Raw genomic sequence first — 19,892 nt, forward strand, 5'->3', positions numbered from 1 at the left:
ATAATATGGTGATTAGTAACCAAAGCAAAGAAGAACGTAGACTGTCTGATTGTCAGATTGGTCGAGTTCCCTTTTACAACGTATAATTAAGAATGGGGATTAGGGTTCTAGGGAGGAACCAATTTCGGTAGAGAGATGGCACACGAACATTGTGTGTGTGTATCCTTAGGTTATGATGTTAGGCTATTATCTCCCTTATATACACCTAACGGGAAACCCTTTATTAACTAGTAAGAGTAATATAGTCTATCAACAATTGCCAAATTAATATATAATAAACTATAATTTAATTATTTATTATTATGTAAAGGATAATAATGGATCATATTAATAACTACATAAAAATAAATTTATTTTTACATTAGGATGAAATTGAGTTGGAACTTAAATTATAACTCTCAGTTCATCCATGAACCTATTTTCTTCTCGAGAACACACAATATACACATTTGTTTTGAGTTATCTTTTCAGCGATACCACTATTCACTTAATTCCCACGGTTTTAAATTGTGTTTCTAGTGTCCACAAAGGTTGGCCACTAAAGTAGTTTAATGCTTACAATATACTTTTCAACCATTCAACTATTCTTTTTTGTTGTTGGTTCTTCTTTCTAAGTGTAACATTTAAAATTTCGATGTACCACCACAACCACATTGCTAGATTCAGATAAGATCAACGGTGAAAGCCCAACCCCCTCATACCTACTAGTTTTCCCTGGCCTCAAACACTATCTGCTAGATTCTGCTTGTTAAACCATATATTATTGATTGATGAATGATGACCAATGACATGGATTAAAGATGATTTGAAATCATTTTGTACATTGTAAGAGATTATAAGATGGATCAAAGAACCAACATATGCAAATAAGGTTTGAAGAAGTTCAAGATCTTGTCAAGTTGCAACTTACAAGAATCCCTTATATTTTTTACGGTATCCAACTTATTCTCAAACACGAAACACAAAAAAGAAGAAAAAAAAAAGAAGCAAAACCAAAACATCAACCATTACATTATAGTAACTTCGACTAATCAACCATAGAGCTTGGATGGTAACCGCGGGGTCAAGATCACCTCCAACGGCTTCTTTTTAGGAATAGTCATTCCAGGGCTTTCGGTCATGTCCACCTGAAGACCTCCCGGTGAACTAATATCAAAAGAATGAACCAAACGAGCCAATGTCAAGTGAAGCACTTGGAGCCCAAAGTTGAACCCAGGGCATGAACGGCGACCTGTCCCAAAAGGCATGAGCACAAACTGTTGTCCTCTAAGGTCCACCTGCTCATGGTCTGAGCCGGCCATAAACCTCCCGGGCTGAAATGCAGATGGGTCACTCCAAACCGTCTCATCCCTTTGAAGCTTCCAAATGTTGACAATCAACTGAGTGCCGGCTTTAACGTTATACCCCGCGACAGTGCAGTCTTCCGCCGCCTCCCTTGGCCCTAGAAGTGGGCCCGCTGGATATAGGCGCAAGGTTTCTTTAATAACAGCTTGGAGAAATACTAGGTTTGTGATGTCGGATTCGTCAACTTGTCTATCTTTGCCTACGATGGTGTCTAGTTCATTTTGTAGTTTCTTTAGAGCCTCGGGATGATTTAAGAGTAGTGAAATCGCCCATGTTAGTGTTCCTGATGTTGTGTCACTGCCTCCTAGAATCAATGCCTATAGACAACATTTAGATGAAACGACAACTATATATCAACAGTTATCTTTATCAACTAGATATGCAAACGAGCCGAATTAGGGTGGACACGGGTTCGGCTTATTTATCTTAGCGAGCTGAAATGTTAACCTGAAGCTATATCATTTATATTTTGATTTTATTTTTTCTTATTTTTACTCATCTGGATATACTTAATAAAAACAAAACAAAAATACAAAAAATACTTTAAACATAACATAATTTATTAACGGAAAATCACGTGAATAGATTCTTAATCTTTTTTCTTTAATTAAATATATTGGCTTTTGGTCCTTTAAAAAGAGAGATACAAAACCAAACAGTCACAAAACGTAGATAAGCCTCACCGACTAATATTTAGCTGTCATATATAAAAAAAAAAATTTAAAATACCAAAAAAAGAAATTATAAGTTATTTATATAAAAATTTAGGTTATAATTTATATATTAAAATCTGAGTTTTAATCTAACGAGCCAATGAGCGAGCTTATCTTGGCCCTAGCTCAGCTTGTTTAGAACCCCTGTCGTCGAATGAGCCAATTCGAGCGAGCTTTCTACAATCTATTTTCGAGCGAGCCTCAAGATCACAAACATATCTTTAATTCATAACGGAAATTCACAAACCCACTAATCCTATTTCTTAAATCTACAAACTAGTCATGGAGTCGAATAATACTATTATCGACACAGATATATAACTTACCAAACATGTAGACTTGATGCTAGTATCCGAATCATGCTCCATATTCGAGAGTTGCCCTTCCTCTTCAAGCGACAACATCACATCTATAAAATCCTTAACATTGTCTTTATCATGTTTTAAATCCAACTTCCTCTTTTGCCTATGCTCCTCAAGCCACCCACCAAGCACCAAATCCAAATCTTTAGCTGTCTTCTTCATCTCCTTCTCGTACCCATGCAAATCCAACCACCAAAGACACGGTATCGCATCCGACACAACAAATATACCAATCAACCGAAAGAATTCGCTAATCGCCTTCTGGCACTGCTCCGCCTCATCACCGCCACCTCCCGCCCCAAAATACCGCTTTCCAGCCACCATCATCACAACTATGTTCAACATCATGTGCTCCAGCCACTTATTCATCTCAACAAGCACTGGCCGGCCCGAGTTCTCCATCCACCGCCCGTACAACTCGTTTATCCCCGAATTAATCTCCGAACGCCGGACATCTTTAAACATCTCGAGCCGGCGGGTGGAGAGTAATTCAAGGGTGGCGATCTTCCTCATTTCACGCCAAAATGGGGTGTATGGGGCGAACCCGAAAACCGCATAGTTGTAGCCCATGTGTTTTACGGCTGCGGTTTTCGGGCGGGACGCGAGGGCTTTGTCGTTGATGGTGAAGCAGTCTTTGGCTACTTCCCAACTGCTGACGACGAATGCGCGACGGGTGCCTAGACGGATGTTAAAGGCGGGGCCGTATTTGTCGGCCATGGCGCCTAGCGTGCGGTGGAGAAGCTGATCGCCGCCCCCGAGGAGGTGGAGGTGGCCGATTATCGGCCATGCACCGCCGAGTTCCGGTGCTTCTCCGGCTGGAGATTTGGATTTTGGTCGGCTGGTGGTAATGACATAGAAGACAATTAATGATATTAGAGAAATGAACAACACAATGATTTCAAGTGAGTAATTCATTGTGTGGTGTGATTTGTGTTGTGGGTGGCAAAGTGTAACGTATGGCATTATATATACAGGAGCATTTGGATTCAGTGATAAATAATATTTATTATTCTCCTTTTTTAACATTTGGTGAGGATGATTAATAATAATATATTCATTTAATAAACCAATCAAGTAGAAGTAGTTAAAGAAATTCAATAACTTAAAAGCATAGTGGGCTAATTTAATGGCAATTTAAGCCTGAAGGAATGAAGCATGCCTTACACTAGTCACATTTTTCTTAAGGATTTGTTCGGTATAATTTTTGGGTTTCATGTGAGGGAGGCATTAAGTGGGATTCCTTATTAGATAAACAATAGTAATATGATTACATCATATTGTTATAATTAGCAAAAATGATTTTAGTTATATATAGTATTTACTATCTAAGGTGTAAATGAGTGACTTAGCTGTTGTTTGGTTTTTCAGATGTAAAATATCTACAGTTTATTGATCACATTTACAAACATCTGTAGAAAAAAGGTGAACTAAACCTCTGTCGTCTACAAGGAAAAGATTGTTTGTTTTTTAACGTCTGCAAACTACTAAAATAAATTGGTGGTGGTGTGCAAACTGTGGTAGTGGGTGATGGTGGACAGTGACGTTGGACAGTGATAGTGGTTGTGGTGGTGGTGATGGTGGATGGTGGTGGTAGACACCAGTGGACGATGGTGGCGGACAATGGTGGTGGTGGATAGTGGTGGTGATAGTTGGTGGTAGGCGCCGATCAACAATAGTTGAAGATGGTGGTGGTGGTGATGGTTGTCACATCCCCCCGGCCAAATGAGGAAACATCAGGGCGTGCGTAGATTGAAATCATGCACATGCTATTAAATGTAAAAACTCTTATTAAAATAAACCAACGCATTGTTCAAACCAAACATAATCCAAATAATAAACAAGACATGACACTTTATTTATTAAACTTCTAGGTCTGACTCATCCCCAAAGTGAAACTTTAAGAATCTTCATAACTTAATTTCCATCACCTTAAAAATATGCGAGAGTGTCAACTAAAAATAGTTGGTGAGAACATAGGTTTTAAACTTAAAATAGAAAAATAAGTTTTACGTTGACAACATTCCATATGTGTTAAGTTATTTTGTATACTTTTGTGATTATAACCAAACCTCTGACACATGTAGTGAGCCATCAAAACCACGATTAGACTATTATTTTAATGTTTTAACGAGCGTCGGATTCTGAACACACAGGCCTCTACCCAAGGCCTAAGTGGGAGGGTCGGGCTAATAGATCTATCATCATACTACCACGGGCTTAACAAGTTAATGGTTGTACATGCGATTAAGTATACACTTGTAATGATCACACACACTGAATATCATGAAATAAAGCTTAAATAAAATAGCATATAAAACAAATTGATTATGCATGTTTTCCAACCCAAAGTTTAAAACGTTTAAAGGCATGTAAAAGAGGCTATGAACTCACCTTGCTTGTTAGATGAACACGAACAAGAAGTTGTTGAACCGGTCTCGGGATGCCCTAGATTATGTTTGAGATTTATTTTTAGAAACCGAGTGGCGTGGACTAGATTTGTAAAATAACAAAGAAAGAAATTCGATCAAAGTTATGTTAGTTCTTGTGACATGTGACATGCTTTAGCCTAATAGGTTCCAACACTCTTATCGCCCCCTCCAGGAAAGTAACCAGGTCCAGTGTCTGATTGGATATATTCGCATTATTTTCCTTAGATTAAATAATCCTTTTGTCAAGGGTTTGAATCGCGGCGATGTCCCCCTTCCAGTTACTACATGTCCGCCACATTGAACTTAAACTTTGGTGAGATGAAAAATAAAAAATAAAAAACAATCGAAAAGACCACATCTTAAAAATATATAAAAAAACGAGGTTTAACTTGAAATATTATATAGTTTTGGGTGTGATTTGACATTTATGAAACTATATGGTTTAAAGTGTAAATATTATAGTTTGGAATGCTTATTAACATTTGTGAAAGTATAAGGTTTAAGTGGAAATATTTAAGTTTAGGATATTTATTGATATTTATTAAATTTTAAGGACCAATTATGCAAATATTATAGTTTTTAGTTATGATAACATTATGAGTTTTTGAAGATCATAAGAATATTCATAATTATTCATGGAAAATTATACTTTTGATCCAAGATCTTGAAAAATAATTGTGGTTTCTTGAATTAACATGATCATCATAATCTTTTGAAGCAAAAAGTAAGGTTTTTATTAACAATTTATAATAATCATGATGAGGATATATAAACAATTATGAAGATTAAAAAGAAAACTCAAGAACATAAGAACAAACTAAGAGAAACTCATAAGAACAAAATCAAAATCAAAGAAATATGAAAAACAAAAAAAAACATGTAAACTTACTTGATTATGCCAGAGAAAATGAGATTTGGTATGAAAAATAATGAGAATGTGAGACTCTATATATAGGCCAAAAGTTGGTTTGAATGCGATTTAGATAGGGATAAAACTTGTTTAAAGATTAGGAGATAACCTTAATAATAATAATAATTATAATATCAAAAATATAAACAATTCAACATATGGAGATTCAGAACACTTTTTTTTCAAATTAAATGAACTAGATAAACTTACTTGAGAAACAAGGTCAAGTAGAAAGTTCTAGAATGTTCTAGTGTTTTAAAGGAATATCTCATAGAATACTAACTAACTTTCAAAAGTATTCCATTTATGTCACTGATGCATATTTTCCCCAAATCGGGTCACTAAATCTTCAAATTAAGTCTCACCGATTTTTTTATGCATCAAGAAAGAAGTAGAGGATAAGATGTGTGGCCAGAATTTTCAATATATATAGTTAAAAATTTTAAAAAAATGTTAATTATCTTAAAATTTAAAAATAAAAAATAAAATTCACGTCGCCACTCAGCGTCAACTTAAAAGAAAAGATAAAAAGATTTCCTATGTGAAACAAAAAAGACAATGGCTAAAAAACATGCTAAAACCTTTAATTTAATAAAATATGAAAGTTGAGTGACTTAATTGGAACACTTTTTTAAGTTGAGTGATTTAATTGGAACAATTTTGAAAGTTGGTTACTATTATTATATGAAGTTGCCCCTTTTTTTTAATCATATGACTAATTTAAATACTTAGGATAAAATTAATAATAACAAAATATATTATTACATATTATAAAATATTAATCTATGCATTTCGGTTCAACATTAACGATTAAGCATGCTTATGATGAAATGAACATAGGATCGTATAATTACGCATATAAAGATCATGTTATTCAATAAATAACATGTAATTCAACACTAATAAATGCAGACGATGAAATAAATACGAGAACTTCATTAAATATGAGTGCAAAAGGCAAATGATTTATGCAAGAAATTTCATAGATGTTATAGTGGTAGATGGTGGTAAGCGGTTGTGGTGGTAGACGGTAGTGATGGTAGATGGTGGTAGACAGTGGTGGTGGAAACGATGGGTTGCAAGTGAGGTTGGATGGTGGCTAAAAATTAGGGTTTTAGTTTTGGGGAAGTAGGATTTCTTATTTTTGGCATAAATAGCCCTTGTAATTTTTGGAGTACACAATCTTTACCTATATTACACAAATAGCCCTTCAAGAGATAAAAAAGACTAAAATGATCTCATGTGCAGTGCACATATGACGACTTAACTGAAAATCTTAACATCCGTTAATATAAAGGACAAAAGGGGAGACACTCTGTCATTTAAAAGATAGAGTGAAATTGAACTATTTAAAGGCCCCGATTCATAAATTGGCTATGTCTAAAAGACAAAAATAAAAAGGAATTTTGATTTATAATAACTAAAATGTTGATAATAGTGATTCAAACTCGAACTTGAGCCTCAAATTAGTTAACAAACGAGATGGAGCTTGAAAATATACTTAGAAGTCAAATTTGATCTCCGCGTTTTGGACCTATTTATGCGTAGTAACTCGGAATAATCAAGTTTTCTTTATAGGGTGTAAGTTTTACATGCAAAACAGCTCAATTTCAAATAATTTACAAGTCTAAAGATTATAAAATGTTGGGTCTTTTTATAATGTTTTGAATTACAAATAAAAAATTATGTTCAGATTACTTTTTCATCCCGAAATCCAAATAAATAGAGGTGTAAAGTCAAAGTATATCTTGGTGATTCAAAAACATATTTTGGTGAAATCGTTTTGATCCCATTCGCCAATTTGAAATTGGATTGAGAATATATTCTATTGAAACATGTTAAGCCGAACTCATATCAAATATCAATCCCAGGATAAAAATTTCACAGGGTTGGAAGATGGTCGGTGTCAAAATTTCAAAGAGGTCGATCATGATTTTAGCGCGCGCGCACACACACACACACATATATATATATACACTAGACGGATGTCCGCACGATGCAGCGGGAAACATAGACTTGGTAATCACGTAACAAGTTTATGGGTGTTCATTGTCTGGTTTGAAACCGTAAAACTGTTCAAATCGACCATTGGTTTTGTTTCACGGTTGAATTTTTTCATTAACTTTTGGCCGGTCATTTTCAATCTTCAAAGTTTTGGTTTCAATTTTCGACGACGATAACCCGTTACTAACGGTTTGACCCACGGTTTAGTTTAAAAACCATCAAAACTAGACCGCAAACGCCCTTAAATAAAATGCTATTTTTTTAACTGAAAAAAAAATATAACAATATCATACTCAAATTAAAGAAGAAAATATGCTCGTGTTTTTGGTACAATTTTTTATAAAAAATTTTAACGTATGAAAAAGTTATTAACGCTTAAAAATAATGGGGAAAGTTGGGTTAAAGTGAAAATAAAAATCACATATTAGTGAAAGATCAAGGATCATAGTTGTAACTGTTTTTAAAATTTACAAAAGTTAGGCAAAGTGAAGGGGCCAATGTTGTAAACTATTGTTTAGTAACCTTATATGCGTTTTTATTGGACAAGTTTGCCTTATCCTAGATGCATTGAAGGTTGTACCATTTGTAACATACTAACATATATTGTAAATCTCTTAAAACCAAGGTGTCTTAATTTGCCCTCCTCTCATACATTATATACTAGGTTAGGTACCTGTGTATACACGGGTTCAACATCTAAAGTTGTATAATTATAACTTTATAAATAAAATAATAGCAAATAAATTCACGTATTGAGTTAAAATAAGAACAAATTAAATTACAGTTTTAATTCACGAACGTTGTGTATCACATTATAGACAGGAAATTATAGGTAGGAAATAGATAATTAGACAGTTCCGGACAGGATATTGAGGAGTGAGGGAGCCTAGTTAGTTAACACATGACAAGTAAAACATTTATTTATCAAGTAAAACATCATATTATGGCAAAGTTTGGACCATTTAGAGTAAACGGCTTATAGTCACCTCTAAGAAAAAAAATGTGATCATATATTTAATGTGTAAAAAACTATGAAGACATTTATGATTCATAAAAAAAGTTTCTAATCTGATGTTGATGTAGGAACATTTAAAATTAAAAGTTGACTGAAGATTTTGGTAGGGTTAAATCGCAGGAACATTTATGACCCGTTTACTAAAAAAATAGTAATTTTTGACTATTTTACCGATGAAAAAACTTTATTATGGCTCTTTACTAATGACATAGTAAGAAGCGAATTTCCAAAACAACTATCATCTCTACTTCAAATTCGTTTTGGTGGGTATTTTAGTATCATTTGCATTGCCCGAATAACCAAGATATAAGAATAAAAAATGATTGGGCTCGAAAAGATAAGACTTATTTATATTAATAACAAAAATAAGCGAACAACTAATCCTACAATCGGTGATACAATAGAGTTAGCACACATATTTGCATATGTTTATACAACTGAATTATAATATTTCAAGTACAACTTACTTTCTATAATTAATTTGGTCCTGATTCCTAAAACTTCAGAACATAGGAGTCACAACAACTAACACAATTTTTAATATCAAATTATATAGCTTAAAATATCAACAACTTTAAGTTTACAAAAGATAAAAAGATGGACAAACACCTATTAAGCCAACCCAAACCGTTTGACACACATCAAAGAAAAAAAGACACTCATGATATGGAGTCTCTTTTACTCCTTAGGAGATCCATTCTCCTATTGTAAACCCTGACCAAAAATAAATTTGTAACTTACAACAAAATCAAATCAACCCACAACTAAAAAATATAAACTAAACAACTTTTGTTAGAAAATAGGTAAATTTATTGATGTAAGAATCATCTGATGAATCAGGGACACTAACAATGCATGAATCGATTTGAGTTGGTAGTTGATTGTTTGAGGTACCATTGGCTCCAACCATCATATTTATATACACATATGGAGAGATGGATACGAACCAAAGATATTATAATCAGGTTGTTTGCTAAGATGCCTCTTTTCCCAAACCATCACGTCATCCTTCCTGACAAATTATCAATACAATGCATAACAAAAAGAATGGTATGTGGACTTACTTATGAACTTTAGGGTTCCCATGCATCCTAGTCATTTGCCATGTTAAACCTCAAGTGCTAGGATCCAAACCAGGGCACCGGGCTAAGATATATCTAATTGATGCTTCCACACAAGTTTAACACTGCATTTTGAAGTTTACTTCCAAACACAAATAACGTAAATCATGAATTTGAGCTTTTAAACCTAAATCTTATTTTGTATTAAACACCAAACTACATTAATCAACAAAACAAATGGGCAACACTTAAATAAATACCTGGTTTCTTAAGTGCCTATGATTTTGTGAATGCAATAGCAAATATCAACATCATCTGCAACCCAAACATATTAGTAGAAAATTTCAAATTTTCAAAGTTCAAATTTAAAAAATCAATAAAATACAAAGTAAAAAAAAAAAAACATGTTACCATGCAATGCCTTCATTAGATAACACGTCATAAATCAGTAGTCTACATATTAGTAAGAATCAGAAATTCAACTCGAAACGAACAACAAAACCCGATATGAATTTCAAATATCATAGAACTTAAAATTTTACCCAATCAATTAGGCATTTCCATCTATACATGCTATAAAACACTGAAATTTGAAATAAAACACTATAAAAAAATGAAGAAAATGATGTGATACCCTATGGAACGGAGGGGCAAAATGCAGAAAAGGGAAAGAAACGTTGACTGAACACTTTTAGTAAAATACTTGCTAGAGCAACAGACTGGAACATAAATCATGTAGAATGCCACAAGAAACGTAATCTAACCTGGATTTTGGCAAGAGTCAGAAGAGGCAATCAAAACCCTAATACTTAATTAACCTTTGAATTAGTAGGATTACAGATAGCAAATTATTAAAATTAAAAAGAAGAATGCATTAGGCACAAACTTACAGTGATTGAAGATTAAGCAATGAGAAGATTGAGCGAGGGGTGGGACAATCTCAAATCGATTTGCCATTGAAGATTAATAGAGAAGGACTGTACATCGACGTGAAGAAAGCCTATTAGCAAATCAAAATCTGAAAAGAGTAACAAGATTACTGTTTCAAGTGATAGATTGCGGTGAGAATGGACAGCCGACATGAGAGTCAGAACGAAGTAGAAGACGGTGATTAGGGTTTCTAGCCGAGGAGTGGGTCGGGTTGAGGAGTTCGGGTCTTAAAATCCAAGAATTCTAGGCGGGATATTGAGGAGGGAGGATGGTCTAGTTATTTGACATGTGTAAATAAAACTTTTATTTATTAAATAGTATATATATAGGGATTGGTTCTAGTGAAAACTCTTTTTAAAGAGAAAATTTAAAAACTTCTAAAACACTATTTTTAACTTTTTAAAAAAACAATTTTTGAAGTTTCCTTTTTTTCCATTATTCTTATATGTTGTTATTAGTTAAAAAAAAAACTTGTCGGTAACCTCGTTGGTATAGTGCGCATGTGTAATAGTGTGCATTGAATATATGCAAAAGTGTTTGTATTGCATAGAATACAACACTATTACACATATTTGATACACACTATTGTATATATGCAATATAAGACTAATACACACATCGAATACACATTAGTACGTATGTGTAATACAACATTAACGCACATGTGCACCACATCGACTTTTATTTTATTATTATTTTTTTCCATATAATACAACACTACTACACATATACAATACACAAATATTGAATATATGCAATAAAACACTATTAAACTCAAAAATACACAGTAATACACATGTGTCATACAACGGTATAACACAGTAATACGTATGTGCATTACATGGGTTTTTTTTATTTTATTTATTTTTATTTTTTTATATTTTTCGAGTGAAATATAAGAAAATATAAGAATAATAGCTAAAACAGAATTTTGAAAATATTTTTTTATTTTTAATTAAAAATAATTCTTTGGAAGTTTTTAAGAGTTTTTTAGTTTTCTCTCTAAAGATAAGTTTTCTCTTGATCATCTCCCTATATATATATATAGAGAGAGAGAGAGAATGGATCTTTTGAGAACCATGTTTAGTTTTAAGACCACCCCCATTGGTGAAATGATTTGGGTTGAAACACTATTTGAAAAATAAACAAATTATAAAATTCATCAAATATGGCTAAACCGGTTTGCTCTCACAACCTAGTTTGCCAACTTCCATGATGGTCACATGTCATTCATGTATTGGTTCACATTTTAATTTATTTTTCCTTTTCTTTTCATACTAATTAATTTTAACAAAAATTATTTTTCCTTAATAACTTTTAAATAAGTTTTAAAAAAATCTAAAAACACAGTATTGTTTAGTTTTTTTTTTTGTGAACACACAGGTGTAAATTTTATTAAAAAACATAAGATTGCACAAAAAATATATTTTTATAATAAGTTAAATATTAACCATTACTGATATACATTATCCGACACTTGTCAACTCCGTATTGGTTCATAAGATTTTTCGGATAAAACTTATTATCTAAACAATCTAACATTATCTGATTAAATATTTTTAAATTAAATATATATTGGTTATTTTTAAATAAAAAATTATTTTTATATTTATGAACACTTTTAATAAAAAAACAACAATTATTAATAAAATAACAATTATAAATTATATTTATTTAATAAAAAAATATTGAAGTTGGGTTGTTAATGAGTGTGAAAAGTTTGGGTTTGGTTGGGTTGGGTATGTGGAAGATAGAGAAATTAATTTTATAAGAAAGTTTCGGTTGAGGTGGTTTGTGAATGAGAATGGTTAAGAACTTAAGAACTCAATTTTAGGTCACACATTTATTAAAATGGATTGGAATATCTGGTTGAGATTAAATCTGGCAAAAAAAGTCAAAGTATGAGAGAGAATAAAGATATAAGTGGTTACACTAATTTTTACGTCTATTATAAAAATGTAAAAAGTCGACTCGGTGCGTAAAAATTCTGTAATTTTTTTAAGTGTATGTAACCTACATATATTACGCATGTATAAAAAAAATTCTAAAAAAAAATTGTTACACTGAATTCTTTCGAGTTCTTAAAATTCTAAGTGGTTCTCATTTGAAATCTCCCCTGTATATATATATATATGGGAGAGGGTTATCCTAGAAACAAGTAGGAAAAAATCATAGCTATTGGATCATGTTAATCAATGGTTGAAATTTAAAATTACCAACCCGACATAGTTTCCTAGAATTACTCTTTCACCATTATAACTAACATAGTTTTCTAGAATTGTTCTTTCACAATAGGTTGTAACGCCATATGTCAAAAATCTATTGATTCTTACCATTCCTAAGAACCTCTTTATTTTTATTTGAACTATTTTCTATATATATACATATGTATGTATATAGGGGAGAGATATTTTGAGAACCTTGTTGAGTTTTAAAAGCTTAAGAACTTCATTCTTGACCACACATTTAATTAAATAGATTAGATTATGTGGTTGAGATTAAATGTGATTAAAAAATTAAAGTAAGAGAGAGAATAAAGATGTACAGTGATTACACTAATTTAAACGTCCGTACACCTATGTAATAAGTCGACTTGGTGTGTAAAAAATTGTGTAATTTTTTTACGTATATGCAATATTACGTATGTGCAAAAAAATTCAAAAAAAAAATTGTTACGTTGAGTTCTTTCGAGTTCTTAAAACTCAGAGTGGTTCTCAAAAGAAATCTCCCATATGTATGTATATGTAGGGGAGGGTAATTTGAGAACCTTATTGAGTTTTAAGGATTTAAGAACTCCATTCTTGACCACACATTTAATTAAATAGATTAGATTATGTGGTTAAGATTAAATGTGATTAAAAAATTAAAATAGGAGAGAATAAAGATGTACAGTGATTACACTAATTTAAACGTCCGTTACACTTATGTAATAAGTCGACTCGGTGCGTAAAAAATTCTGTAATTTTTTTACGTACATGTAACCTACATATATTACGTATATGTAAAAATAATCAAAAAAGAAATTGTTACGTTAAGTTCTTTCGAGTTCTTAAAACTCAAAGTGGTTCTCAAAAGAAATCTCCCATATATATATATATATATATATTTAGAAAAAAAATTTCACACGCTTCAGCCGACACCTACACCTTACGCCAGTAGGCCTGTCACTTTTACCCGTAACCCGAAACCCAACCGAGAAAACCCGTACCCGAACCCGAACTAACTTGACCCAAAAAACCCGAACCCGAGAAAAGACTAACCCGAACCCGTACCGAAGTAATTCGAGTTCTTGGGTATGATTTATAGGTTTCGGGTTAACCCGAAAAACTTGAATAAACATTTAGTTTTGAAATTAAATATATTTTTAGGTAAAATAGGCTAAGTCTTAGCCACTAAAGTTATCAGAATCCAACCTAATCGACTGTTGTCATTCCAACTATTATGGGTCGATTGTTATTGTTAATTTATATTTTTCATTTATTACTAATAGCAACCATAATCGAACAATCAAATCCACGCCCGACTGAAGACGATTATGGTTCGAGTTGGTTTTACTCTTCTTTTGAATTGTTTTATCAATTTATGTTGGTTTATTATTTGATTATTTGCGTTACGGGCAAAGAAGAATACGTTGTTTTAATTTGGAAAATTGGAAGTAAATAATCCCACCTTTTATGTATTGGCCAATAATAATCCCACCTTTAAAAATCACTAGCAATGGTCCCACCTTTTAACTATTTTTGTCTTACCGGTCATCCGTTAAAAAATACTTAACGTCGTTATGTTTTTCCCCTAGTTCTCAAACCGATGTTTTAGGGCTTTTGATCGGAAGAACGATATGAGTCGACTGATGTAAAACTTATTTCGAAACGGTGATTCAAATGGCCTGATTTTTGTTAATTGGAAATTCAAGCACCCGAATTGAAACATTGTTTCGTCGTTTGGATCACCATTTCGAGATAAGTTTTACATCGGTCGACTCGTATCGTTCTTCCGATCAAAAGCCCTAAAACATCGGTTTGAAATTAGGGAAAAAACATAACGACGTTAAGTATTTTTTAACGGAGGACCGGTAAGACAAAAATAGTTAAAAGGTGAGACCATTGCTAGTGAATTTTAAAGGTGGGATTATTATCGACCAATATACAAAAGGTGTGATTATTTATTTCCAATTTTCCTTTTAATTTTAGCATTGCAGTTTTTTATTATTTTTATGTTTTTGGTTTTGTTTTCTTTTCTTTTCTCGGATACTCGAAACCCGATTAACCCAACCCAAAAAAACCTAACCCGAATTACCCATACCCAAAAAACCCGTGAGAGATTTAGGTTGGGTTTAGGATCAAGATTTAAACTGTTGAAACCCGAAGAACCCGACCCGAAAATCCCGAAACTCGAAAAACAAACCCGAAGAACACACCTATACGCCAATGTTTCAAACCGAACCAAATTATTATTTTCTTTAAAACCCGGTTTCCAGTCTAACACTGATACGGATTCCCCATGATGCACAACTATTAGCTCCACGTTCTCTAGTCAATCCCATGATTATTTGCATTAGTTGGTTATTTTCTTTATTTTAGGTATTTCAATTCCTAGAAGTATTAGTGGGTAGTTATACCACTAAACCTATCTTCCTTATTTCATGCATTATTTACGTATTGTAAGCCTATAAAAGGCATGTTTGGTTTTTAATGGAGAACATGAAAAATTTGATTAAAACAAGTCTCTTTACATTTAGTGTTATTTTATTTTAGAAGGAGATTAGCCAATCTCGAACTTGGCCTCTATCATTTGGTGCTTTCATTGTTTGAACTGGCACCCGAACCGCGATGGGCTGCCTTGGCTGCACCGGTTGTGGGTCGTGAGGACACGACCTGTTTTAATGAGGCGGGTATTGATGCGGATTCGCACATGATGCATAACTATTAGCTCCATGTTCTCTAGTCAGTCTCATGTTTATTTGCATTAGTTGGTTATTTCCTTTATTTTAGTTATTTCAATTCCTAGAAGTATTAGTGAGTTGTTATACATCTAAACCTATCTTCCTTATTTCATGCAACGTTTACGAGTCTTTTTACATTTAGTGTTATTTTATTTTAGGAGATTAGCCAATCTCAAACTTGGCCTCTATCAGAAACAGTTCGGCAAATCCGATTTTGACTTTCCTTTCCTTAAGGCGACGTTGTAACTTACTAAATAGCTAACTTAACTGATTTGCTGATAGATATAGATGAGATTGATTCATTTTAAGTTTGTGTTTTTAAATGTTGTTTATGATATAACTGCAGATCTGAGTATGATACACTTGGCACTTCTGTCAAAACTGCTGTTGTTTATCTTGTGACAGCATTGGTGAAGGTATGATATCCTGTGTTTGATTTCATTAGATTGTTAATTACTCTGAATTTATCGTCACAACTTATATTAAGTATCTGCTTTATTTCTCTGTACACTGATTAATGTAATCTGTGTTGAATATTTGATTATTTGGACAGCTGGTTTGCTTAGCTACATTTCTAAAGGTGTCTGAATCTGATATATTCGATCCATCTCAGGTAAAAACATTTATTTACCTTTTGTGTTATTTTAATTATTTAGTAATGGTGTTAAATCTGTCACTATGTTAGTTAAATTCAGCAGGTACAAAACAGTTTTTTCACTTATTATCAGGCTATCAGCTAGTGTTCATTAATCTTCCAACATTTATCAAGTAATTTGATTGAACAAACAAAGAAAACTATGTCAAGGACGTTTTTGTCTTTTTATGACACGTATTTTGTTTAATCTTTGTTATAATTTTTAGGAAAATTGGATATCAATAATCCAAATTATTAACTATTGGCCAATATTAATCCCAACTAATAATGTAACCAGTGACAATCCCAACTTTCAAATTTTTTACCAACAACAAACCCATACTAACAAATTGTTAACTCCGTTAAATTCTGATGACGTGGCATATGATGTGGCAATTACAAGACAATGACGGATTTAAAGTAAATATATAATAATACTAAAATAGAGTGGGACCCACCACTTCATCTTCTCCAAAAATAGCTTCATCCCTGTACCACTTTCTGCCACCTTAGAACCATCACCGTTGGCCATCATAGAACCACCGCCAACCACCAACGTCGGGTTCCATTGAACCCCCGCCGGCCTGTCCCCCGTCTTGTTCATCCTACAGCCGCATCTACAAATCCGGCACGTCTCCACCTCCGGAAATCCGGCTGTCTCCAGCCGCACTACCACACCCAACTTCATCTCCACTGTAACAGACTTTAGAAACCTTCCGTCACCGTCGCTTGAAACTCACCGTCTCTCACACGCTTGTCTCCATAACATAGATCTAAAACATCCCACATCTGAAAGAATTGAAGATCTAAAAGCCACAGGTCTGAATCGTTTCTCCGATGGCCGGAATTGTCGAATGCAAATCTGAAACCACCAAGCAACTCTGTTTTTTCGACTTGCTTGAGATCTCGACCAACCCAACTCCGTCAAGTTTGCTATTTTTGAAAAAATATGTTTTAATTTTGAAACCCGAATGAATTTAGAAGTGGTTCTGTGGTAGGCAACGTTGGTGCTGGCGGTGGTTCTGTGGTGGCAGGCGGTTGTTTTGTGGTGGTAGAAGGTGGTGTTCCAATGTAATAGAAAAAGAAGGAAGATGAAGTGGTGGGTGGTGGGCCCCGCTCTATTTTAGTATTATTATATATTTATTTTAAATCCAAGTTATTGTCATGTAATTGCCACATCATATGCCACGTCATCATAGTTTAACGGAGTAAACAATTTGTTAGTCTGGGTTTGTTGTTGGTAACAAACTTGAAAGTTGGGATTGTCACTGGTTATATTGTTAGTTGGGATTAATATTGGCCAATAGTTAATAGTTTGGATTATTGATGTCCAATTTTCCTAATTTTTATGACAAATACAAGTCACAAAAGTTTCGTCGTATTTTGGTTATTAATGCAATATAATTAGTTTAAACACGCTGCTTATCTTATATATTTTTTTTCTTTTTTAATGATTAGGAACTGCTGAAAGCTTTGATTGGTTTTATAGATGTTGCGGGGCTTTACTTTGCCCTAACTCAATTAACTCACAGAAACATCTCTCAAAATCATAAATTCCAGGCAGTTGGGCTTGGTGAGTGACTAATAACTTATAAGCTCTTATCATTTTTGTGAAAATGGATTTTAATTTTTATAACTATTAATTAGCACATACTTGCAGGGTGGGCGTTTGCTGATTCTGTTTTGCATAGGTTAGCACCCCTTTGGGTGGGTGCTAGAGGACTTGAATTTACTTGGGATTACGTTCTACAAGGCCTTGAAGCGAATACAAATCTGGTATGTTGAGTTTTTTTTCTGAATTTAAGCTAGTTTATAAATTTATAATCCGTAATTGATGTTGGGATAAATAAGTTTTAAAGTTCAAACATGGCAACGGTACAAGTGTTGGCCAAAACTTGGTTCAATTATAGTATACACACATTGTACTAAACCACTTCCAAACATTAACAAATCTCACAAAAAAGTTAGTTACATCATATAGTATATACCGAGGGTACAAGTGTTGGCCAAAACTTGGTTCAATTATAGTATACACACATTTTGCTAAACCACTTCCAAACATTAACAAATCTCACAAAAAGTTAGTTACATCATATAATACCATATCTATATACTGAAGATTATATTACACTGCCTTGTTAAGCTAAAATTTGACTTTTGGTCCCACTTTTGAGAAATTACGTGTTTAGTCCCAAATGTTTGCGCACTCGTCATGGGTTTAGATGTCTATCTTTGGTGTTAAGTTTTCTTAGTCCCAAAATCAGCCTCTTGATGAATTAAATGGCTTTAATCACCTTTTGATCGTCTTCCATACAGATTGAGGTCAAAACATATATGCAGGACACAGTTATGTAAGAAAGGGAACACAATCGATCACGCTTTGTAGCTTCTATTTGATTTGGAAAGCTTGCCTGTTTTCCAAATCAAAACTATCCAACAACTCAACAAGTTCTAATAATTGAATGTTATGTGTCTAAGCCATATAAGCATCATTAGTTCAAGAATTTATACATGGAATTTACAAACCTACTAATCTTCTGAATTGGAAAGGAAGAGGGTAATGAAATCGATTACAGATGTTACATATATACACTTTCGCCTTAATTTAGGAGTTATGGTTCAGTTTTGCTTATAGTTAAGAAACCTTTGCCAACACATTATAACATGTATAATTGTTATATGTCATAATGTGAAATAGAATATTCCCAAAATAATATATCTGGGATTCTACAGTTGTATTGCATCTGTTAGATTCTCATTAAATTGTATTAGTTTTCAACTTCAAATAGCAAATGCAGTAAAGATGCATTCAAGCTCCCCTTAGAATTTAGAAATGAGTGAAATTTGTTGGTTTTTTTCTAAGATCTACTAAATTCATTTCACACTGTTATTGCATGCTGGGCAGATGTTAGTTTATGCAGGAATATGTTCTTATGAAATGGAAGTTAAAATTTGGATTTGAAGATGTTTAAATTGGATTTTAAATAAAATAAAACTCTCAAACGTAATGTTAAGTTTCTACACTTTTCATTTTAGAACAATTTCTTTCCCTAAGTGGACTATTTAAAACTCGGGTACACACGCATAATATACTTGTGTGTGTGGGTGTGTGTATAATGTTATAGTACCATTTCTACAGCATATCAAAAAGTGTGAATAATGTACTTTTGACACTTTTTACCAAAAATCATCCCTCATTATGTGTGTGTATTTATAGATAAGAGGGTTTTTCAATACATAATTAGTAAGTTTTTTCCCAAACTAGTATTGGAGGAAAAAAGTATTTCACATTACGGTGTTCCTTAAAAACTATTTACCAAACTAGTGTTGATGGAAAAAAGTATACCATTTTGGTGTTTTCATTTATTCTGTATTCATTTTTTTACTTTTAAGTTTATTTTTTCTAGTAGTTAATTTATTATTGGAATTGCCCTACAATTTGTATGTGTGGTGTGGCTGTATCACATCCGAATCGTTGTTTCCTTATTCGAAGATCCTGGAGTTGTAATTGGGTTAACACTCGTTCATACAACATGAACTCTAATTAA

General features: G+C 33.0%; 2 protein-coding genes across 2 annotated transcripts; one reads left to right on the top strand and one right to left on the bottom strand.

The window, feature by feature from the left end:
• Window positions 1-1,031: 1,031 nt before the first annotated feature.
• Window positions 1,032-3,384, bottom strand: LOC143599481 (xanthotoxin 5-hydroxylase CYP82C4-like). Its single transcript, XM_077077427.1, has 2 exons — window positions 2,384-3,384; window positions 1,032-1,661 (listed from the first exon to the last, which is right to left on the bottom strand). The coding sequence occupies exons 1-2, from the start codon at window positions 3,380-3,382 to the stop codon at window positions 1,032-1,034; spliced, it is 1,629 nt and encodes a 542-aa protein (XP_076933542.1). The 5' UTR covers window positions 3,383-3,384.
• Window positions 3,385-16,045: 12,661 nt separating this feature from the next.
• On the top strand, window positions 16,046-19,168 carry LOC143599486 (uncharacterized; the record flags this gene model as incomplete). The annotated part of the gene is made up of 5 exons (XM_077077430.1): window positions 16,046-16,126; window positions 16,264-16,323; window positions 17,803-17,917; window positions 18,005-18,120; window positions 19,043-19,168. Coding segments are annotated over 5 exons (498 nt in total), but the record flags the coding sequence as incomplete, so codon positions are not given.
• Between the last annotated feature and the right edge of the window lie 724 nt (window positions 19,169-19,892).

The sequence above is a fragment of the Bidens hawaiensis genome, unplaced genomic scaffold, assembly GCF_021521415.1.
Source record: "Bidens hawaiensis isolate Kalapana, Puna unplaced genomic scaffold, B.hawaiensis_p1.1 tig00052238_1, whole genome shotgun sequence".
Taxonomy (NCBI): Eukaryota; Viridiplantae; Streptophyta; class Magnoliopsida; order Asterales; family Asteraceae; genus Bidens; species Bidens hawaiensis.